General features: G+C 56.5%; 1 protein-coding gene and 1 non-coding gene across 2 annotated transcripts in view; both read right to left on the bottom strand.

The window, feature by feature from the left end:
* CHD3 (chromodomain helicase DNA binding protein 3) overlaps positions 1-19,603 on the bottom strand; it is a 57,185-nt gene that overhangs the window by 24,207 nt on the left and 13,375 nt on the right. The window contains exons 2-9 of the mRNA XM_065570208.1: positions 16,872-16,990; positions 16,117-16,290; positions 13,255-13,379; positions 4,828-5,066; positions 3,982-4,112; positions 3,156-3,303; positions 1,876-1,938; positions 254-429 (exon numbers count right to left, since the gene is read on the bottom strand). Of these exons, the coding sequence (XP_065426280.1) occupies positions 254-429; positions 1,876-1,938; positions 3,156-3,303; positions 3,982-4,112; positions 4,828-5,066; positions 13,255-13,379; positions 16,117-16,290; positions 16,872-16,990 (1,175 nt within the window). The remainder of the gene's footprint in view (positions 1-253; positions 430-1,875; positions 1,939-3,155; positions 3,304-3,981; positions 4,113-4,827; positions 5,067-13,254; positions 13,380-16,116; positions 16,291-16,871; positions 16,991-19,603) is intronic.
* Positions 18,398-18,470, bottom strand: TRNAK-UUU (transfer RNA lysine (anticodon UUU)). Its single transcript has one exon. It is a non-coding gene; the product is annotated as a tRNA-Lys (tRNA).

Raw genomic sequence — 19,603 nt, 5'->3', positions numbered from 1 at the left:
ACTCTCTTCTCTCCAAATTCGAGCAGCCTGCCCAGGGAAACCGAGTCAGGCTGGTCGGCTTTTCAGCAGCCGCCAGCACTCAGGTCACCCGGATCACACGTGCCAGGCCTCCAAGGGCACTGATTTCTCAGTAGCACCCAAAATGCACCAGGCACTCCTGGGAAAGGCAGCGGGGGGGTCTACGGGGCACAGGGATGGTACCTAGGCGGGCAGGGGAGCGGGGGGCGGCCAGGAAGGAACAGGGGTGGCTTACGCAGTGGGGACAACTCCATTTGCCCTCGGGCGCCTTGTCGAGTTCGGGGTCCAGACACACCAGGTGATAGGCCCTGGGGCAGGTGTCGCAGAGGATGATCTCGCCACCCTGTTGGCACACCTCGCAGTAGTCCTGGTGGTCCGTCTCGTAGCCATCAACCTCCTCCTCGCCCGGCACTGGGAGGGGACGCAAAAGTAGACGCTGCAGAAGGCGGCGCCCAGACCTCCCGGGACACGCCGTTCCCGCAGGCCAGGAAACGGATTTCCCGTCCCCGCGAGGTCAGGATCCCCACCCAGCCATCCCGTCTCAGGCCAGGCCGAAAAGCTCAGAAGTTCACCGATCGCGGCGGGCTGAGCAAACTTTCTCTTTTCCTCACGTCGGGTCAATCGAAACAATCTGTTTGGCGACTTTCTAAAACTTTGGTTTCAATTTGGACCGTTTCCAAACTTTTTTTGTAGTCCAATTAGCTCATGTTTCAAAAGCGTTTGCAATTCTGACCGTTCTTCCAGCGGAAAATGTGCATCTTTTTCAGTCCAATCAGCTTGAAATGTGGCTGATTTCCACCTTTTGGGATCTAATTCGCTTCCCTTTCAAAAACATTCATGATTTTGACTAGTTTCAATGTTGAAAATATTCCCAACTTCAACCTTTTCCCAGTCGAATTCTAAACAAAACGGCATTTCGAACCAAAGAACGGAAACCACAATTTCAAGATTTCTCCTGTCCCATGAATATTTTTGAGAGTTCACGGTATTTTTTCCCTGCCTTGAATCGGGTCGAAAACGTGACCTCTCAAAAAACCAATCGAGAACAGAACGATCAGAATTTTTTTCCCGTTTTGGGACGATCAAAATGATTCATTTGGAGAATCTCATAATGGTTCGTTTCAATCGCGAGCGCTTTTCCCCTCGCAGCCTAATTAGCTCAGATTTCTGAACAAAGAGTTGTTTCCAACTGGAACTTTTCATGTCGACGGTTTCGAACCCCTCCCCTCTGCCTTGGGATTTTGGTTGAGTCGGAAAAATTCCCCAAGCCCGACCTGTTCTGAATGCTTTCGGATTTCACAAATCGGCATTTTCCGATGATGAAGAAACAATTCATCGAAAGATTCCCGCATTGTCCGTACTAGGAGCAGAGGAAGTCTGGCTCGATGGAGGACATGGGAGAGCTTTATCCCTGCCTAGCTGCGTTAAGTCACTTCCTCTGTGCTTCAGTTTCCCCACTTAGCCTCTATCTATTCAGGGCTTCTCTACAGGCTACTTAACTAAAAAAAAAATAATAATAGATAAAAAAAAAAACAATTTGAAATGTGAAATTTACCAAAACAAGCTAGAAACCCACTGAACCGGGACACAGGAGAACTGGGTTCTGTTCCCAGCTTGGCACTGGGCAATTTGCTGCCTCGTGCCTCAGTTTCCCTTTCTCTAAATGGACATAATGACACCAATCTCCTGTGGAAAGCACTAGATAGGAGTTAAAGTCTGTTATTATAGGAACTAGAGACGCTCTGGTTCAACCACTTGAATTCCTTCAGGGAAGTGTCCCCCAAGGAGGTCAGACGAGATACCACGATCCCTCCCCAGCCTTGGAACAGCTCGTCTGGGTGAGGGGAGGCCTCTCACCATGCGTCTGCGCAGCGCCCAGCACCACGGGCCCCCGATCCTGGACTGGGATTGCAGAGATCGCTGTAATACAATAACGGTCAGAGTTTGCATCACTGTCGTACCCACAGGCTAGCTCAGGGGGGCGGGGAATGGGGCAGGGGCCTGTCCCCTCTAGGGGACGCTGGCTCCCATCCGGCCCCAGGGCAGGAATTGCCTGGCACAGGGAGGCACGGAATGAGACATGGGGCCTTTCCGTTTTAAGGAATGCCAGAAGATGCTACCTGACCCCCTCAGACAGCTCATGCCCTGAAGCATGGAAGTGAATGGCCGACATCCCAGCCTGTCTACCTTGGGGTCCTGGACTGATGCACGTCAAGTATTTGAATACTACGCATATCGCACTGAGTCACAGTTGTAAGCTACCAGGGCCTTTTTGCACAAGCCGGGGCGAGCTACATCTTAGGGACTGCTGGCCCGAGTCAGACCATCTAGCCTGGTCTCCCGGCATGCCCTCTGGCACACCGGCTCTGACCCCTGGGCCCATCTAGCCCGGTCCCCTGCACGCCGGCTCTGACCCCTGTGCCCATCTAGCCCGGTCTCCCAGCACGCTGGCTCTGACCCCTGTGCCCATCTAGCCAGGTGTCCCGGCACGCCCTCTGGCACACCGGCTCTGACCCCTGGGCCCATCTAGCCCGGTCCCCTGCACGCCGGCTCTGACCCCTGTGCCCATCTAGCCCGGTCTCCCAGCACACTGGCTCTGACCCCTGTGCCCATCTAGCCGGGTGTCCCGGCACGCCCTCTGGCACACCGGCTCTGACCCCTGTGCCCTTCTAGCCCGGTCTCCCAGCACGCCGTCTGGCACGCTGGCTCTGACCCCTGTGCCCATCTAGCCCGGTCTCCCGGCTCGCCCCCCGGCACACCGTCTCTGACCCCTGGGCCCATCTAGCCCGGTCTCCCAGCACGCTGGCTCTGACCCCTGTGCCCATCTAGACGGGTGTCCCGGCACGCCCTCTGGCACACCGGCTCTGACCCCTGGGCCCATCAAGCCCGGTCTCCCGGCTCACCCCCCGGCACGCTGGCTCTGACCCCTGGGCCCATCTAACCCTCTCTGGTACACTACAAACCCCTCTGCTGCAAGCCAGCGACAGCTGGAGCGTCTCTCAATCAATTTCGGCCCACGGGCTGTCATTCCAATGGACATATCTGCTCTGCCCCCTGGGGAAAAGCTCCTCTCACCCTGAGAAGCCCCACCCCTGGCCAGAAAGCTCCTCCCGCCCAGCTGCCAGGGCCACGCTCACCCTTCTTCCTTTTCCGGCCGGGTCGGCCCCGCTTGAGTTTCTTGACCCGCCCCGAGCTGTCGGAGCGCACCGAGGAGCTGTGGACGCTGGAGTTGTCGACGTCAGACTCCTCCTCCATCTCGCCCACCTCGTCGCTCTGAAACACATGCTGTACATAACCAGAGCGGCCCTCGTTAGGAGGGGCTCGGCCAGAGGCGCAAACGGGAGGGGGCGGGGGGAACGGGGACGGATGGCGGGTCACGTGGGGTCATCGACCCTCCCCCGAGACCTGGCACAGGAGGGGCATCTGTGGGACCGAAGAGACCAGGGCCACGGATTAGTGGGGCCCCTGCGGTCGCACATGAGACCCAGCTGGGACAGGCCGTGTCGTACCCGGCGCCCCGAGGCCTGGGATAAAAAGCCCGCCTGTCGGGACCCGTTACTGCAAATACTCGGGCACTGCGGCCCGCAGTTCTTCACACCACAGAGGCTTTTCCCAGCCTCCTGGGTCAGCACTCGCCTGGGAATGCTCTTAACGTCGAGTCCGAAGGCTGCACCTGCGTGCCTCAGTTTCTCCCAGGGGTTACCGAAAGCCGGGAGGGCAGGGCAGCGGGTCGTAACGGAGGTGTGACGGCAGGAAGCGCCGAAGGCGAGTGGGCTTCTCTCGGGACTTGGGACGTAGGACCCTGCTGGAGCATGGGTCAGTCGGGTGCCCCGAGTCCCAGCCCGGTTATTTTGAAGCATGGATTCGAGCCGGGGAGACCTCGTGAGAGTTGGGGACCGGCGTGACCTCCCAGCCCCCACCCCTGGCTCCCCCCCGCCCACGGCCCCCAGGGGCGTGGCTTACAGAGCTGCTCTTCTTCCGCTTCCCCCCGATCATGCCCAGCTTGATCTTCAGAGGAGCCATCCTCTTCCCCTTCATCTTCCTCTTCATCTCCGGCACGCGAGGGCTCTTGCTTCGCCTTTTGTGACCCGGCCCTTTTGTCAAAGAAAGTGAGATGGATCAAAGGCTCCAAATCCACCTCCTGGACAGGCATGGCTGGCCTCCTGTCTCAGAAGGGGAAACTGAGGCACGGGGAAGGGACCAGCCCTAGGTCACAATTAAAGCAGCTGGGGGTAGAACCCAGGAGTCCGGGCTCCCAGCCGCCCCAACCCACCAGCGCCCCCTACCCTCCCAGAGCTGGGGAGAGAACTCAGTCATCCGGGCTCCCAGCGCCCCCTGCTCTAACCCACCAGCTCCCACTCCCCTCCCAGAGCTGGGGAGAGAACCCAGGGGTCCAGGTGGGTGGGGAGGGGAATGAGACACAGGGCCTTTCCTCTCCCGGCCCTGATGCATCATGGGAATTGTAGTTGCAGGTGCCCCATGCAGCTATTGTCCTCTATAGGCCAATATTCCTGGTCAGACTACATATCCCATGATGCACCGTGGTCTTGGAGAAGGGTTGCATCATGGGCATACCCGGGCAAGAAGCATCGTGGGTATTGTAGTGGTGGGTGCTTCATGCGCCCCTTCCCCTCTGTAGTCTGGGGTCCCTGGTGGGATTACATCCCCCATAATGCTCCCCCATGGTCTTGGGGGAGGAGAAGCAGTGCATCGTCATAGTCTCTGGCCCTAGTGCATCCTGGGAGATGTAGTCCAACCCCCTCCCTCACCCCACAGGAGACAAGCGGAACGGGAACCCGGGCGACTCACCTTTCCCTTCTTTGGTTTTGGCTTTGCGGATGGGAGCGGGCTGCGGCTCGGTAGTCACGGCCGAGACGGCGGCCGACACCTGCTCAGCCACGGCAGCTGCCGCCGCCGCTGCCGCCGCCGCCACAGCCGCTGCCGAGCCCTTGAAGGGGTTGTTGGCGCTGAACTCCCGCCACTTGGCGCCCAGGATGGTCATCATCTTGGACATGGGGATCTTGGGGTTCTTTTTGGCAATGAGAGGCCTGTGCGGCATGAGACAAAACGGGGGGGAGGGTGAGTGCGGCGACGGCTGGGCCTTTGGGAGCAGAGTCCCCCATCCCCACTCCAGAACTGAGCGCCCCCCACCCCCTGCAGGCTCCCTGCGACGAGCAGCGGCATGGGTCACCCCGCTGCTCTGCCAAGAGTTCCCGGCTGTGCTCGAGCCCTGCTCCGCCCCAGGCCCTGCGCCCACCCCTCCCCCTTCCTGCCCCCGCCCCGCCTCTTCCCGTCCCCACCCTGCCTCTTCCTGCCCCCACTCTGCTCCTCACCGCCTCTTCCTGCCCCCGCCCCGCCCTGCCTCTTCCCAGCCTCGCCCCACCCCATTCTGCCGCCTCTCCACCTCTTCCCGCCCTCGCCCCGCCTCTTCCTGCCCCCGCTCTGCTCCTCCCCGCCTCTTCCCACCCCATTCTGCCCCCTTTCCACCTCTTCCTGCCCCCACCTCTCCTCTTCCCGACCCATTCTGCCCCCGCTCTGCCTCTTCCTGCCCCCACCTCACCTCTTCCCGACCCCGCTCTGCCCCCTCTCCACCTCTTCCTGCCCCGTCCTCGCCTCTTCCTGCCCCCGCTCTGCCCCCTCTCCGCCTCTTCCTGCCCCGTCCTCGCCTCTTCCTGACCCCGCTCTGCCCCCTCTCCACCTCTTCCTGCCCCCACCTCGCCTCTTCCCGACCCCACCTCGCCTCTTCCCGACCCATTCTGCCCCCCTCCGCCTCTTCCTGCCCCCACCTTGCCTCTTCCCAACCCCGCTCTGCCCCCTCTCCGCCTCTTTCTGCCCCTGTCCCACCTCTTCCTGACCCCGCTCTGCCCTCTCTCCACCTCTTTCTGCCCCCACCTTGCCTCTTCCCGACCCCGCTCTGCCCCCCTCCACCTCTTCCTGCCCCCACCTCGCCTCTTCCCAACCCCACCTCGCCTCTTCCCGACCCATTCTGCCCCCCTCCGCCTCTTCCTGCCCCCACCTCGCCTTTTCCCGACCCATTCTGCCCCCATCCACCTCTTCCTGCCCCGGCCTCGCCTCTTCCTGCCCCCGCTCTGCCCCTCTCCACCTCTTCCTGCCCCCACCTCACCTCTTCCTGCCCCCGCTCTGCCCCCTCTCCACCTCTTCCTGCCCCCACCTCACCTCTTCCTGCCCCATTCTGCCCCCCTCCACCTCTTCCTGCCCCCGCCCCGCCTCTTCCCGACCCCGCTCTGCCCCCCTCCACCTCTTCCTGCCCCCGCTCTGCCCCCCTCCACCTCTTCTTGCCCCCACCTCACCTCTTCCCAACCCATTCTGCCCCCATCCACCTCTTCCTGCCCCGGCCTCGCCTCTTCCTGACCCCGCTCTGCCCCCTCTCCACCTTTTCCTGCCCCGACCTTGCCTCTTCCTGACCCCGCTCTGCCCCTCTCCACCTCTTCCTGCCCCCACCTCGCCTCTTCCCGACCCATTCTGCCCCCCTCCGCCTCTTCCTGCCCCCACCTCGCCTCTTCCCGACCCCGCTCTGCCCCCTCTCCGCCTCCTCCTGCCCCTACCCTGCCTCTTCCCGCTCCTGGTCTGCCCCAGGCCCTGCACCCACTCCACCCCTTTCCACCAAGCCCCTCCCGCTGCCTCTTCCATCCCCACCTCTTCCCACCCCTGCCCCGCCTCTCCCCACCGCCTCTTCCTGCCCCTGCTCTGCCACAGGTCCCACCCCCGCTCCACCTATTTCCCAAGCACCTGCCCCGCCTCTTCCTGCTCCCACTCCTCTGCCTCCCCCAGCGCCTCCTGCATGCTGCCGAACAGCTGATCACTGGCAGGTGGGAGGCGCTGGCGAGGAGGCGGAGGAGCTGGTCAGCGGGGCTGCCGGCACAATTTTCTTTCCCGTGAGTGCTCCAGACCTGGCGCACCCACAAAGTCGACGCCGATGCCGTCCCTGCCATCGGAGTTAGCACCCGCGGAGACGCACAGGCTTAGTTCAACACCTCTCTGAGCAACTGGCTCAGGCTCTCTGCAGACACCAGCTAATCTCCGGGCAGCTCCCTCCCCCCCAGTGCTATCCTCTCAGGCCGATGTGCCTGCGTCAGTCACGTTAGGGGCAGTTCGCACCCAACGTGGATTTGGTTTCAGGCTCTCTGCAGACTCAGGCTGCCTTGGATAACCCTCAGAGTGAAGCAAGTGTTTTCTGGGCTGCCGTAAAAGCGCCAGACTTTGGTCTTGCTTTTGAAATGAAAGTCGCGATTTGGGAGTGCAACCGATTCACAGCCAGGTCAGAGGAGAAACACGCCCGGAGCGTTAAATTCCTCTCCCTCCGTTACCCCGGCGTCAATCTCTGAAGCCAAGGGAGACATTCCAGATTTACACCGGCAGCAAAGGAAGCAGAAGCTGACTCTACAGCGGCTCACCAGCAAAACAGCACCGAAGGTGCTAAGACTTTAGGATCACAAGCATATTTCTGTGTTCACAAAGTTAAGAAAGCAGCCAGAGCCTGCACCGATACCAATCTGCACCAGCACAGGCTTTGCTTGAAGTAGTGTTCCTCATTACTTCTATTTTAGAGCGTCGGGAAACAGGCCCAGAGAAAGGTCCCGGGCGTCAGCAACCCCCAGACCTCCAAATTCCCAGGCGGGGAGACCCACTGCAAGCCGCTGGAGCTTGCAAGTTAGCAAACCGTCGCCTCGGCTGCAGAGTTGTATCGCAACAGAACCCAGACGCCCCAAATCGCGGTGGGAACCCGACGGGGCCAGGTCACGAACGAAGGGCAAGAGAAGGCGGCGGTGTGGGCTAGTGCACGGGGGACCGACTGGGACGCAGGACGCCTGGGTTCTGGTCCCAGCTCCACGACTTCGAGAGACTCCCTGCCCTGCTCTGTGCCTCGGTTTCCCCTCGCACCCCATTGTTTTGCCTATTTAGGCTGTAAGCACTTTGGGGTCTGGGACAGTCTCTCTCGCTATGTGTCTGTGCAGCACCCTGCACCCCAGGGACCCTGATCTCGGTCACCGGGTGTGTCTGTTAAGTGCTGGCAAAACAGGGAAGAAGGATGTTCTTTGTTCTTTTATGTTGACACCTGTCCTTCAGTCTGAATAATTTACCACCCTGCCGCCTAATGCACTAGCTAAGTGGCGAGAAGCACATTAGGCAGAGATAATGGAGCCTTAGTCACATGTGAAGCCCCACTCGAGAGATAGGTCAGCTAGTAGATAAAACACTGACATCTCTCAAAACCTACTTGGAATAGGAGAGGCCCTTAGAAGAATGCTGGGCAAAAATTTTCAGCCAAAAAGCCCCCCCCCCCCCCCCCAACGGATTTGGCGTCGCCGATGAACAATTGGTGAATTGGTGTCGGTTTCACCGAATTGTTCGCATCAAGGGAAAAGAAATGACCTGACATTCCAAATGAGCCCAAACGTTTCATTTAGATGGACGGCCCACACCCGGTCAGGGTGGTGCTCTGTCCCGCTGTAGTGGGATACACAGAGAGGCTGAGGAGTTGCTACCCTGTTGCGCACACTCAGACATTTATATGATCTCATTAGACAGGAGAAAGGGCATAAACACAAATAGAGAGGATGAAATTTCCCTTCTGGGCAGGTATTTTCTAATAGCGGTTTTATTGCATCTGAAACATGCAACACTGGCCAATGCCAAGGCTCATAGGGCTAAACCAAAGGAGCAATTAAATATCCCTCTATGGAGTGAAAGTTGAAAGAACAGGAAGCCAATGCCCAAAGCAATGCAGAGCAAAAGCTAAGGGTGTTTCCATGGGATTGATTTGGTTGCAGTGTGCGTGGGAGAGAGAGAGTGACAGCAAGCCAGTGGAAAGCGAGAGAAAGGCAGTCGTGTCCTAGGAGGAGGCCAATGGACAGAGCTCCTTGGGCCACAGGGCTGGCTAGCAGTGGCGTAGCCAGGTGGAGGGAACAGGGAGAGCAATAAAAAAAAAAAGGCACCACCCACGCTTTTACTCACCCGGCACCTAAGAGGATATCTGACTTCTATCATCCATTTCTCCTCTGAACGGAAACAACCATCTGGGTTTTAAGAGGGGCAACGCCCCCTCTCTTTGTGACGCATTTCTGCTCTGTAGCACACACATCATCTGTATTCCCCTCTTCATTAGACAAACGCCCGTCAGGGATGGTCTAGATAATACTTACTTCCGCCAGGAGTGCGGGGGACTGGACTAGGCGACCTCTCGAGATCCCGTCTATGATTCCGGTTAGAACGACAGCCTGATCCTGTTGATAAAGGATCAGTTCGGAGTCGCACCGCGTTTTTACAGAGCACGCCAAGGGATCGTGACACGGCGACTGTTCCGCGCTGCCAAGCTGGAGGACTGCGTCCCATTTTGGGCTTTAACAGCCACGTGGCCAAACTGGAGAGAATCCAGAGAAGAGCAACAACAACAAAACGCTCAGGGCTTTAGAAAAAACGTGACCTATGCGGAATCCCAGGCACTGCTACAGGCTGGGGACCAACTGGCTAAGCGGCAGTTCTGCAGAAAAGGACCTGGGGATTACAGTGGACGAGAAGCTGGATATGAGTCAGCAGTGTGCCCTCATTGCCAAGAAGGCCAACGGCATTTTGGGCTGTATTAATAGGAGCATTGCCAGCAGATCGAGGGACGTGATTATTCCCCTCTATTCAGCATCGGTGAGGCCACATCTGGAGTATTGCTTCCAGTTTTGGGCCCTCCACTACACAAGCAATGTGGACAAATTGGAGAGAGTCCAGCAGAGGGCAACAAAAATGATCAGGGGGCTCGGGCACAGGATTTACAAGGAGAGGCTGAGGGAACTGGGATTGTTTAGTCTGCAGAAGAGAAGAGTGAGGGGGGATTTGATAGCAGCCTTCAACTAGCTGAAGGGGGGTTCCAAAGAGAATGGATCTAAACTGTTCTCAGTGGTGGCAGATGACAGAACAAGAAGCAATGGTCTCAAGTTGCAGTGGGGGAGGTCCAGGTTGGATATTAGGAAACACTATTTCACTAGGAGGGTGGTGAAGCACTGGAATGGGTTCCCTAGGGAGGTGGTGGAATCTCCTTCCTTAGAAGTTTTTAAGGCCTGGCTTGACAAAGCCCTGGCTGGAATGATTTAGTTAGGATTGGTCCTGCTTTGAGCAGGGGATTGGACTAGATACCTCCTGAGATCTCCTCCAACCCTAATCTTCTATGATTCTATGATTCACAAACACAGTTTGCGGATATAAAGTGGCCACCCATACATAAAAAGCACGAGCGACATGAGTACAAACGAAAATGTCATACGGCGATGTCTTTATATACTGCTCTATAGACTGTATGCAAATATATGCACAATATTTAGATTCCAACCGATGTATTTTATAATGATATGGGTGAAAATGAGAAAATCAGAACATGTTCAGTAGTAGCGCACTGTGACACTTTGGTATGTTTATGTGGGATTCTGTACGCAAGTAGTTTTTAAGTGAAGTGAAACTTGGGGGTAGACAAGACAAATCAGACTCCTGCAAGGGACACCGTAGTCTGGAAAGGTCTTGGGAAGAGAAGACTCGGTCGCAGTCTTCAAAGCCGTAAGACGGTTGTTATAAAAAGGACGGGGACCAATTGTTCTCCATGTCCGCCCACAGTGGACTGGCCTAGTGGAGGCCAGACCTCTCGAGATCCAACTCACGGAAAGAGCTGATTTGGCAAATCAGACACCAGGTGGCGCTCCCAGCCCAGCTACGGCCTCGGGGAGTAGGGAAAAAGGCCACCGCTTGTGGGGATATTCTGGTTCGGGCCCTAGAGGCAATCGGTCCCAGCAGCATTGTTCCATCCTGAGTGGTGGGGGTCCTTTGCAAAGGACCAGGACGAATATTATCCCTGTTTTACAAACAGGGAAACTGAGACACGGGGGAGGTGGGCAGAACCCACATCTCCTACCTCCCAACTGGGAGGTCTGTGGGGTGGTCCCCAGTAGTCGGCGCCTCAGCCAATCCTCTGAAGTGGATCCGACCAGGTCCCTTCCTGAGCGGCGCAAAGGATGCTGCGTGCAAAGAACGGGCCTGGTGAAACGCGACCGCCAGTGCTATCCAGGGCTGCTCCCCTGATCTCTGGGCCCGGGGAAGGACCAAAGCTGACACAGCTGAAAGGAGCCGATAGACACCCAGCTCGCTCCAAAGGCCTGCGGGAAGCCAAGCCGGAGAGGAGACCCCCGATGGAAAACACCGAGAAGTCAGCTCCAGTCTGAGTGCTTCTGCTATTCGGGGAACCTGCTCTGAGGGCTAATTAGGCGACTACCGATGCCTTTAATTCCTCCCGGGAACCAGCTGGCAGCGCCATGGCTCCCGTCGCTCCGGGCCTGGAATTCCACTTGAATAGACTTGGCGCCGGCTTGGGTTTTCTGGGAGGGCTGGAGGTGTTCGCTCTCCGCGGCCAGGACGGCTGCCGGCTGCGCTCGCCAGCCAGTAAGGAAGCCTTCTTGGCTGCAGATCCTCCCCTGGCAAGACTAGGATCTGACTCCAGCCCCTCAGCTGGCTGCCGCAAACTCCCTCGCTCAAGGGCGCCAGCGTGAACCCTGCCAGCTCCCCACGGCATTCTCCCGGGCTTCTTGGGGCTCTGCCAGCAGGCACTCAGCCCAGGTCCCTACAGATGGGTGAGGCATGATGGAGGCGGGCTGCTGGGGCGTCATCGGGGTAATGACGGCATGGCAGAGCCCGTGTCTCCTGGCTGACCCTCCTCCGGGCCTAGCACAGCGGGCTGAAGAGTGACAGGGGTCGGCAGAGGAAAGACCCCAACTGGTGTCAATGGGGTCAGATCCCCAGCTGGTGTCAATGGGCGTCTCTCCATTGGAGTCAATGGGGCCAGACCCCAGCTGGTGTCAATGGGCGTCTCTCCATTGGAGTCAATGGGGCCAGATCCCAGCTGGTGTCAATGGGCGTCTCTCCGTTGGAGTCAACGGGGCCAGATCCCCAGCTGGTGTCAATGGGCGTCTCTCCATTGGAGTCAATGGGGCCAGACCCCAGCTGGTGTCAATGGGCGTCTCTCCATTGGAGTCAACGGGGCCAGATCCCAGCTGGTGTCAATGGGCGTCTCTCCATTGGAGTCAACGGGGCCAGATCCCAGCTGGTGTCAATGGGCGTCTCTCCGTTGGAGTCAACGGGGCCAGATCCCAGCTGGTGTCAATGGGCGTCTCTCCATTGGAGTCAACGGGGCCAGATCCCAGCCGGTGTCAATGGGCGTCTCTCCATTGGAGTCAACGGGGCCAGATCCCAGCCGGTGTCAATGGGCGTCTCTCCATTGGAGTCAACGGGGCCAGACCCCAGCTGGTGTCAATGGGCGTCTCTCCGTTGGAGTCAACGGGGCCAGATCCCAGCTGGTGTCAATGGGCGTCTCTCCATTGGAGTCAATGGGGCCAGATCCCAGCCGGTGTCAATGGGCGTCTCTCCGTTGGAGTCAACGGGGCCAGATCCCAGCTGGTATCAATGGGCGTCTCTCCGTTGGAGTCAACGGGGCCAGAACCCAGCTGGTGTCAATCAGCCCTGGCTCCACTGACACACGATACCGGTCTTCTTGGGGTTCCTTCTGCCCGAACAGCTGGTGCTTCCGAGCGTGGGGGGAGCTGAGACTGGATCCACTTCCTCCTCCCGCTTCAGGATCTGCTGGCGGCAGCTGCCGCCAAGGGGGCTGGGGCAGAGGGAGACGGCGACGGCTTGGTCCAGGGTCGTGATCAGCAGCGGGGGCATATTTTAGGGATTGGGGGAGCCTTTTCATCCTTCTCCTCCCCAGCCATAGGGCAGGCAGACCTGGGGCAGCACCCCACCGCCAGAACAGAGATGCTCTAGAGCAGCTCCATGCACCCTCATTAGGCACTACTAACGAGCTCATGACTCAGTGCTGCACAGAACTCCCACCCTGCCCCGACCGAGATCGGGGCCCCATCGTGCTGGGCGCTGCACAGACCCCCCCTGGCCAAGATCAGGACCCCATCACACCAGGCACCGGACAGACACACCTGACCAAGATATGGGGCCCACCACCCCATAGAGATCCCAATGCAGGCCTGCCGGGCGCTGCATGAGGTACAGTTCCTGCCCAGAAACCTTCCTCTCTGCCCAGACAACGGGTGGGAGGGGAGATGACCCACCCGAGGTCAAATGACAGGGCAGGGGCATGAACAGAACCCAGGTGTCCTGACTCCTAGCTGCCACCCACTGTCCACCCTACAGCCTGATTCAATGGGAAATCCGAAGACTCCAGGATCTTACCTCATGAACTGGCTGAAGGCTTTGTAGTTGGTGAGCGTGTGATAATCCTCCTCGGAGAATACGTGGTCCACGTCTTCCAGCCCCCAGGTCATGAGCAGCTGGGCCGAGGACTTCTGCTCCACCTGCTGAGCAAGCCAAAAGCTCCCCGTTAGCCAGATCCTATCCAAAGAGGAGGATACACCCCTGCCCTCCCAGTGGGAGGTTTCCCAGGATTGGCGCGTGGAGAGGAAGCGTGAGGGACCACCACAGAGGCATCCTAAAGACTCCAGTCCTGAGAGATCTACCATTCTCCTACGTCCCTGCTAGAGACAGGACATAATGGAGCATCCATACTGAATTGCCAAGGATCCAGTAATTAGCAGCAAAAGGGAGAGGGCAAAATAGAGCCATAGCATTCACGGCCAGAAGGTTCTACCAAATCATGCAGCACGGCCTCCTGTCTAGCGCATGGCCAGCCACGTACTAAACCCAACAAGAGCGGGGACCTGTCTCGGTTTTCCGGTTCATGGGCAATAAAGTTTTTCAAACTTCTCGGCATCTCCCAAAAAAAAAAAAAAAACACCCAACGGTTTTGGGTCGAACGCAACTTTTTGCTCGCCCGGAAATGAAATGATTGGTTTTGATTTCCATCAGGTTTCATTTAAAAAAAAAAAATAAAACGAAGGGAAATTTTGAAAGTTGTTTCGAAGAAAACAAAAATCAAACGTTTCGTCTGCAAACTTTTTTTTTTCCAAAACATTTTGGATTTTTTCAGAGTAAAACAACAGGAAATGAAGAAATAGAAAATCGCTTTCAACTGAAAAAAATCAAAATGTTTCATTTCAGTTTTGAGCCCTATTTACCATTTTTGTTCAATGAAATTACACCTCTACCTCGATAGAAAGCTGTCCTCGGGAGCCAAAACATCTTACCGCGTTACAGGTGAAACTGCGTTATATCGAACTTGCTTTGATCCCCCTGAGTGCGCAGCCCCCCCCCCCCCCCGAGCACTGCTTTACCGAGTTCTATCCGGATTTGTGTTATATCGGGTCGCATTATATCGGGGTAGAGGTGTATTAGATGAAAAGTCGTTTAGAAACAGTTTGAATTTTTCAGCTTTTTTTTTGTTCCTAGGAATTTTTTGTTTGTTACTTTGCTTGGGGACCAAAACTATTTGGCAAAATGGATGCAAATTTGTTAAATGTTTTGGTGCCACTGAATCTATACTTTTCAAACACTCCCGATTTTTTCCACATGAAAAACTTCCCACTGGAAAATGTGATTTTGTCAAAACTGACTAAATGCTTCATTTCTCCCAAAGCGGGAAAATCAAAATGAGAAATGTCACTTCAATTTTTGGCGGAACAGATGGGGATTAACTGAGGCTGGAGCTCCGAAGCAGAATTATACCCATCAGAGGAAGGGAGGGTCAGGAACAGCCTTCCAGTGGGGGGCATGAGGGAGACAGCCGAATGAGTCTGAAGACGGACCTTGCCCAGTGTCTGATTGGGGGCCTGCCGTAGCTGACACGAACTTGGTGACTCAGGCGTTCCCTGCCTGTCCTAGGTCTCAACTAAAAAACAGTTGCTTCGTTGCCGTTTTCCATTTTCAGATTTCCCGTTTTGGGGAGGGGGTTCTTCCCACTTTTTCTCAGGGAGGTTAATCAAAGGGTGAAAGAGGGGAACAAAACCCAAATCCCAAAGCTGAACATCGGAACAAACTATTTTCAATTAAAAAGAAAAAATGTGGTTTCGAAAGGAAAATTCTCCCCAAACCCACAACATTTTGCTGGTGGACAATTTCAGATTTGGGATTTCCCCAACGCCATCCATTTGCCCCGCACCTTGTCCGAAAGAACGGCATTCCAGAGCGCTTTGGACAGGGGCGATTTCTGTCCCAAGGCAAACTCAGCTTCGAAACAACAGGGAGGAGGGAAACTCCGCTAATAGGGGAGTTATCTTGAGAAAGAGCAGGTGCTTTGGAATGGCTGAAGGGCCTACCAGAGTTTATGCACCTAACTCCTGATGTCCCTTGTGCCCTTTCCAAATATCAGCCAAAAAGCAGATTTTGAGGCAGAAGTTTGCTAGCAAACAGGCCTCTGTCCAGAGCGAAGCGGCTGTCAGCCCAGGCCGATCTAACCACGCCGTCCATTTGCGCGCGTTCCGTGGCCCGCTGCTTCGGTTCATTGCATGCACAGGATAGCAAGGAGTTGAGGCAAGCTCCCAAACGGCGCTCGCTAAAATCCAGTTAAGCTCTCCCGCCACGGCTCTGGGAATCCCTCTCTCCAGCCGCCCTGTTCACGCGGGGTCCAACGGCTCGTCAGGTTTGGGGGTGGACCGCCTGTTGGGATCCTCCGGGCACATCTTGCCTCATCAATCTCCTGCCAGGGCAGGGAAATCAGGCAGTGGGGGTATCTCGGTCTCTGCTGGGTTAGTCTCTGGAGATGGTTAGGTCTTTGGGCTCAGTTGAGGGGTAAGTGGGTGGAAGTGACTGGCCTGTGCTAGACAGGAGGTTGGACTGAATTGGGGGAGGGATAGCTCTCTCAGTGGTTTGAGCATTGGCCTGCTAAACCCAGGGTTGTGAGTTCAATCCTTGAGGGGGCCATTTAGGGATCTAGGGCAAAAATCTGTCTGAGGATTGGTCCTACTTTGAGCAGGGGGTTGGACTAAATACCTCCTGAGGTCCCTTCCAACCCTGATATTCTATTCTATTCTATGAAACCTGGCGGCCCCATCTGGCTTCACAGTCTATGGGAATATCGGCTCCAGCCCGTGAAACGGATCCAGGCGATGATTTCCCCTATACGTGCAGAGGGCCACCGGGGTAGGGGGTTTCACCCCAGAGAGCTCGGCCAGCAGCGGGGGGTGGATCGCTGCTCTGTACCTTTACTTTCTGGCCTGCATCACCATCCACCTTTTTCCGGCGTTTGGTCTTTTTCTCCTTCTTCTCCCGGTGCTTCCGCCGCTTCTTCTTGGCTACCCCTCCATAGTCGCTGCTCCCGCTCTCCGACTTCTCCCGGAACTCCTCCCGGTCCGACTCAAACTCATCCTCACTCACCTGAGGGGCGAGAGGGGCAAAGTCAAGAGGGAGCTAATTGGCGAGGAACACAACGGCTCCCAGCGGGGACAGGGCGGATGTCAATCTCGGTCGAACCGGCTGGAAGGATTCGAGGGGGGAAATCTCTCATGTGCCCCGGCTGTTATGCGTTTCATCAATAGATCTCAAAGCGTTTCACAAACGAGGTCGGCATCAGTTCGCAGATGGGGAAACTGAGGCACGGTGGGGGTGGGGAGGAGGAGGGAGTGATTTGCTCTAGGTTATCCAGTGTCAGAGCTGGGAATAGGATCCTGCACCACCAATACATGCTGCCCCCAATAAAGAGGCCGAACGGATTCTGGGCGTTGGGTTTGAGCCTTCTCGGGCTGAGGAGACGGGCAGGGCCGATAAACGCAGCTCGGCGGCAAGATCAGCCCACCGAGCTCAAAAAGGACGGTGTCCCCACATAGATTCCCCTCCCTGTCCAAGATCAACCCGCCCCACCCTCACACCCGTTGCTCCCTCCCCGTCTGAGATCACACACACACCCCGCCTCCAGCTGCCCCGCCCCCGACGAGTCGGCCGCCCGGCAAACTGCTTACTAATTTTTTGCGCTTCCGGGGCTTCCCCGGCTTGTTCTCCTTCTGTTTGCGGGGACCCCTTTTCTTCTTCTTGACGCCCAGGGCGCTCTCCAGGTTCCTGAGATCCCCATCTTCTTCGTCTGCAGAGCCGGGGGGAAAGAAAAGATAAGTAAGTCAGCACCGGGGAGCGGGCTGCCGGCACCAGGATTCTGTGCGTCTTGCTGACGTGCTGAAGCAAGCTGTCTTCCCCCCCGCCGGCTCCCTCTTCGCCCACCCCTACAATCCACCCTGCCTAGAATCCTCGCCTCTGAGCAGCCGGGGCCAGGCACTAATAAGCCGAGAGCCCCTGAACACAGCCGCACCGTCCCGCGGGCCCGGAGCTGCCATCTGTTCTCCACACCTGCCGGGCACGGATTACAGGCCCCCAAGGAACTGGGCTCAGAGCCCGGCTCATCGCATTTTGCAGCCACTCAAAGCCACCACATTGAGGACGCACAGGGACCTCCGAGGTGAACGGCAGGCCAAAGAGCCGCAGGGGAACGGTTTGAATCTCTCAGCCGGCGTCAACCTTAGCTCCCCATTCATTCTCTCCTGCACAATCCTGAAGTCATAAGGGTGCCAGACTGGGTCAGGCCTCGCTACAACTAACCTAGTATCCTGACTCCAACAGTGGCCTGAGCTAGCGCGCTGGGGGAGCATACAGGACAATTATGCTGTGACCCACTGTGCTCTACCACTTCTGGTAGCCTGCGGTTTAGGGTCACCACGAGCATGGGGTTGCGTCCCGGACCATCTTGGCTAGGAGCCACCAATGAACCTACCCTCCGTGAACTTTTTGGGAACCCAGGTATATTTTTGGTCTTCGCCACATCCCCTGCAAAGGAGTTCCACAGATTAATCGTGCAAAAAAAATGACTTAGAATCATAGACTATCAGGGTTGGAAGGGACCTCAGGAGGTATCTAGTCCAACCCCCTGCTCAAAGCAGGACCAATCCCCATCTAAATCATCCCAGCCAGGGCTTTGTCAAGCCGGGCCTTAAAAACCTCTAAGGAAGGAGATTCCACCACCTCTCTAGGGATCCCATTCTAGTGCTTCACCACCTTCCTAGTGAAATAGTGTTTCCTAATATCCAACCGAGACCTCCCTCACTGCAACTTGAGACCATTACTCCTTGTTCTATCATCTGGTACCACTGAGAACAGTCTAGATCCATCCTCTTTGGAACCCCCTTTCAGGTAGTTGAAAGCAGCTATCAAATCCCCCCTCATTCTTCTCTTCTGCAGACTAAATAATCCCAGTTCCCTCAGCCTCTCCTCATAAGTCATGTGCCCAAGGCCCCCTAATCATTTTTGTTGCCCTCTGCTGGACTCTTCCCAATTTTTCCACATCCTTCTTGTAGTGTGGGGCCCAAAACTGGACACAGTACTCCAGATGAGGCCTCACCAATGTCGAATAGAGGGGAACGATCATGTCCCTCGATCTGCTGGCAATGCCCCTACTTATACAGCCCAAAATGCCGTTAGCCTTCTTGGCAAAAGCGAGACTCACCCGAACAGGGACTTGAACCCTGGACCCTCAAATTAAAAGTCTGATGCTCTACTGACTGAGCTATCCGGACTTCCTTTTCTTCCTACTAAACCAGCTGCCTCTGCGTTTCAGCGGGTGAGCACTGGTTTTTGTACGGTGTGAAAGGGTAAAATGACACTTCTCTGAGTGCAAGGGAAATTGATGGGCCCGCGTTGGATAGGCCAGATTACATGATCTAACTGGCCTTCAACAAAACAACGGGCTCAATTCCATTTCTTTCCTGCACCAGCTTTACGTAGACGCAGCTCCGCTGGCTAGTGAGCCAAACCTGGCTGGATAGTCGTGGTTCCAAACCATTGGGTGGCCATTCATTATGCAAACACGCCAAATCCTCTCCACTGGCGTTTTGAGGGAGTGTTATTCTTGTTTGTTTTTTGCAATAATACGGAAGCATCGGCAGGCCCCAGCTGAGACCACGGCCCCCACTGTGCCAGGAGTTGCACAAATACCTCGTCAGAGACAAGTCCCCGTCCCAAAGAGCTTACAATCGAAATCAGCAGAGAAGGGGAAACTGAGGCACCAGGCATGGGAATGACTCGCCCACCGACACACAGCGGGTCAGCAGCAGAGCCAGGTCTAATGCCAGTCCAGCACCCTGTCCAGTTAGAGTTTAAGGCCAAAAGGGCCAATCAGATGCACCAGCCAGGCAGCTAGAAAGCGGATTATTCGCACAACATCAAAGCACCGGCCCACTGTGCCCAATGTCCCATCTCCAGCCCTGGCGATCTCTGATGCCCCAAGGGAAAGTGGCTCCCACTCCCCGATACCAATTGCGCATCAATTCCTTCCTGACCCCTGCAGGCAACTTGGCCGGAGCACTGAAGCATGAGATTGGCTCGGAGTCGTCCTAACTGCACTAAGTTACTGGGCTCCTTGCAAATTTTGGCGTTCCCGGTCGACGCTGCTGAGAACGACTGACGTCAGGAGCAAAGAACCGGGAAACGTTCTCTTTCCGTAACGGCATTTGCACCGCAGGAAGAGCAGCTGTTGGCATTTCACCCCGGCCCAACGATTTCCTTCAAGTACCGCGTAAGTCACAGAGAAGCCAGTGCCAACCCGGAAAGCCTCTTAGGGATGGAGTCACACGTTATCTATTAAGGATTATTTACATAGGGAAATTGAGCGGAATAGCTGTTCCACAAAACCTCCCTGTCAGGAACAGCG

The sequence above is a fragment of the Chrysemys picta genome, chromosome 16 (assembly GCF_011386835.1).
Source record: "Chrysemys picta bellii isolate R12L10 chromosome 16, ASM1138683v2, whole genome shotgun sequence".
NCBI lineage: Eukaryota > Metazoa > Chordata > Testudines > Emydidae > Chrysemys > Chrysemys picta.
Note: the sequence above shows the minus strand (reverse complement) of the source record. Positions and strands in the feature narration are given on the sequence as shown.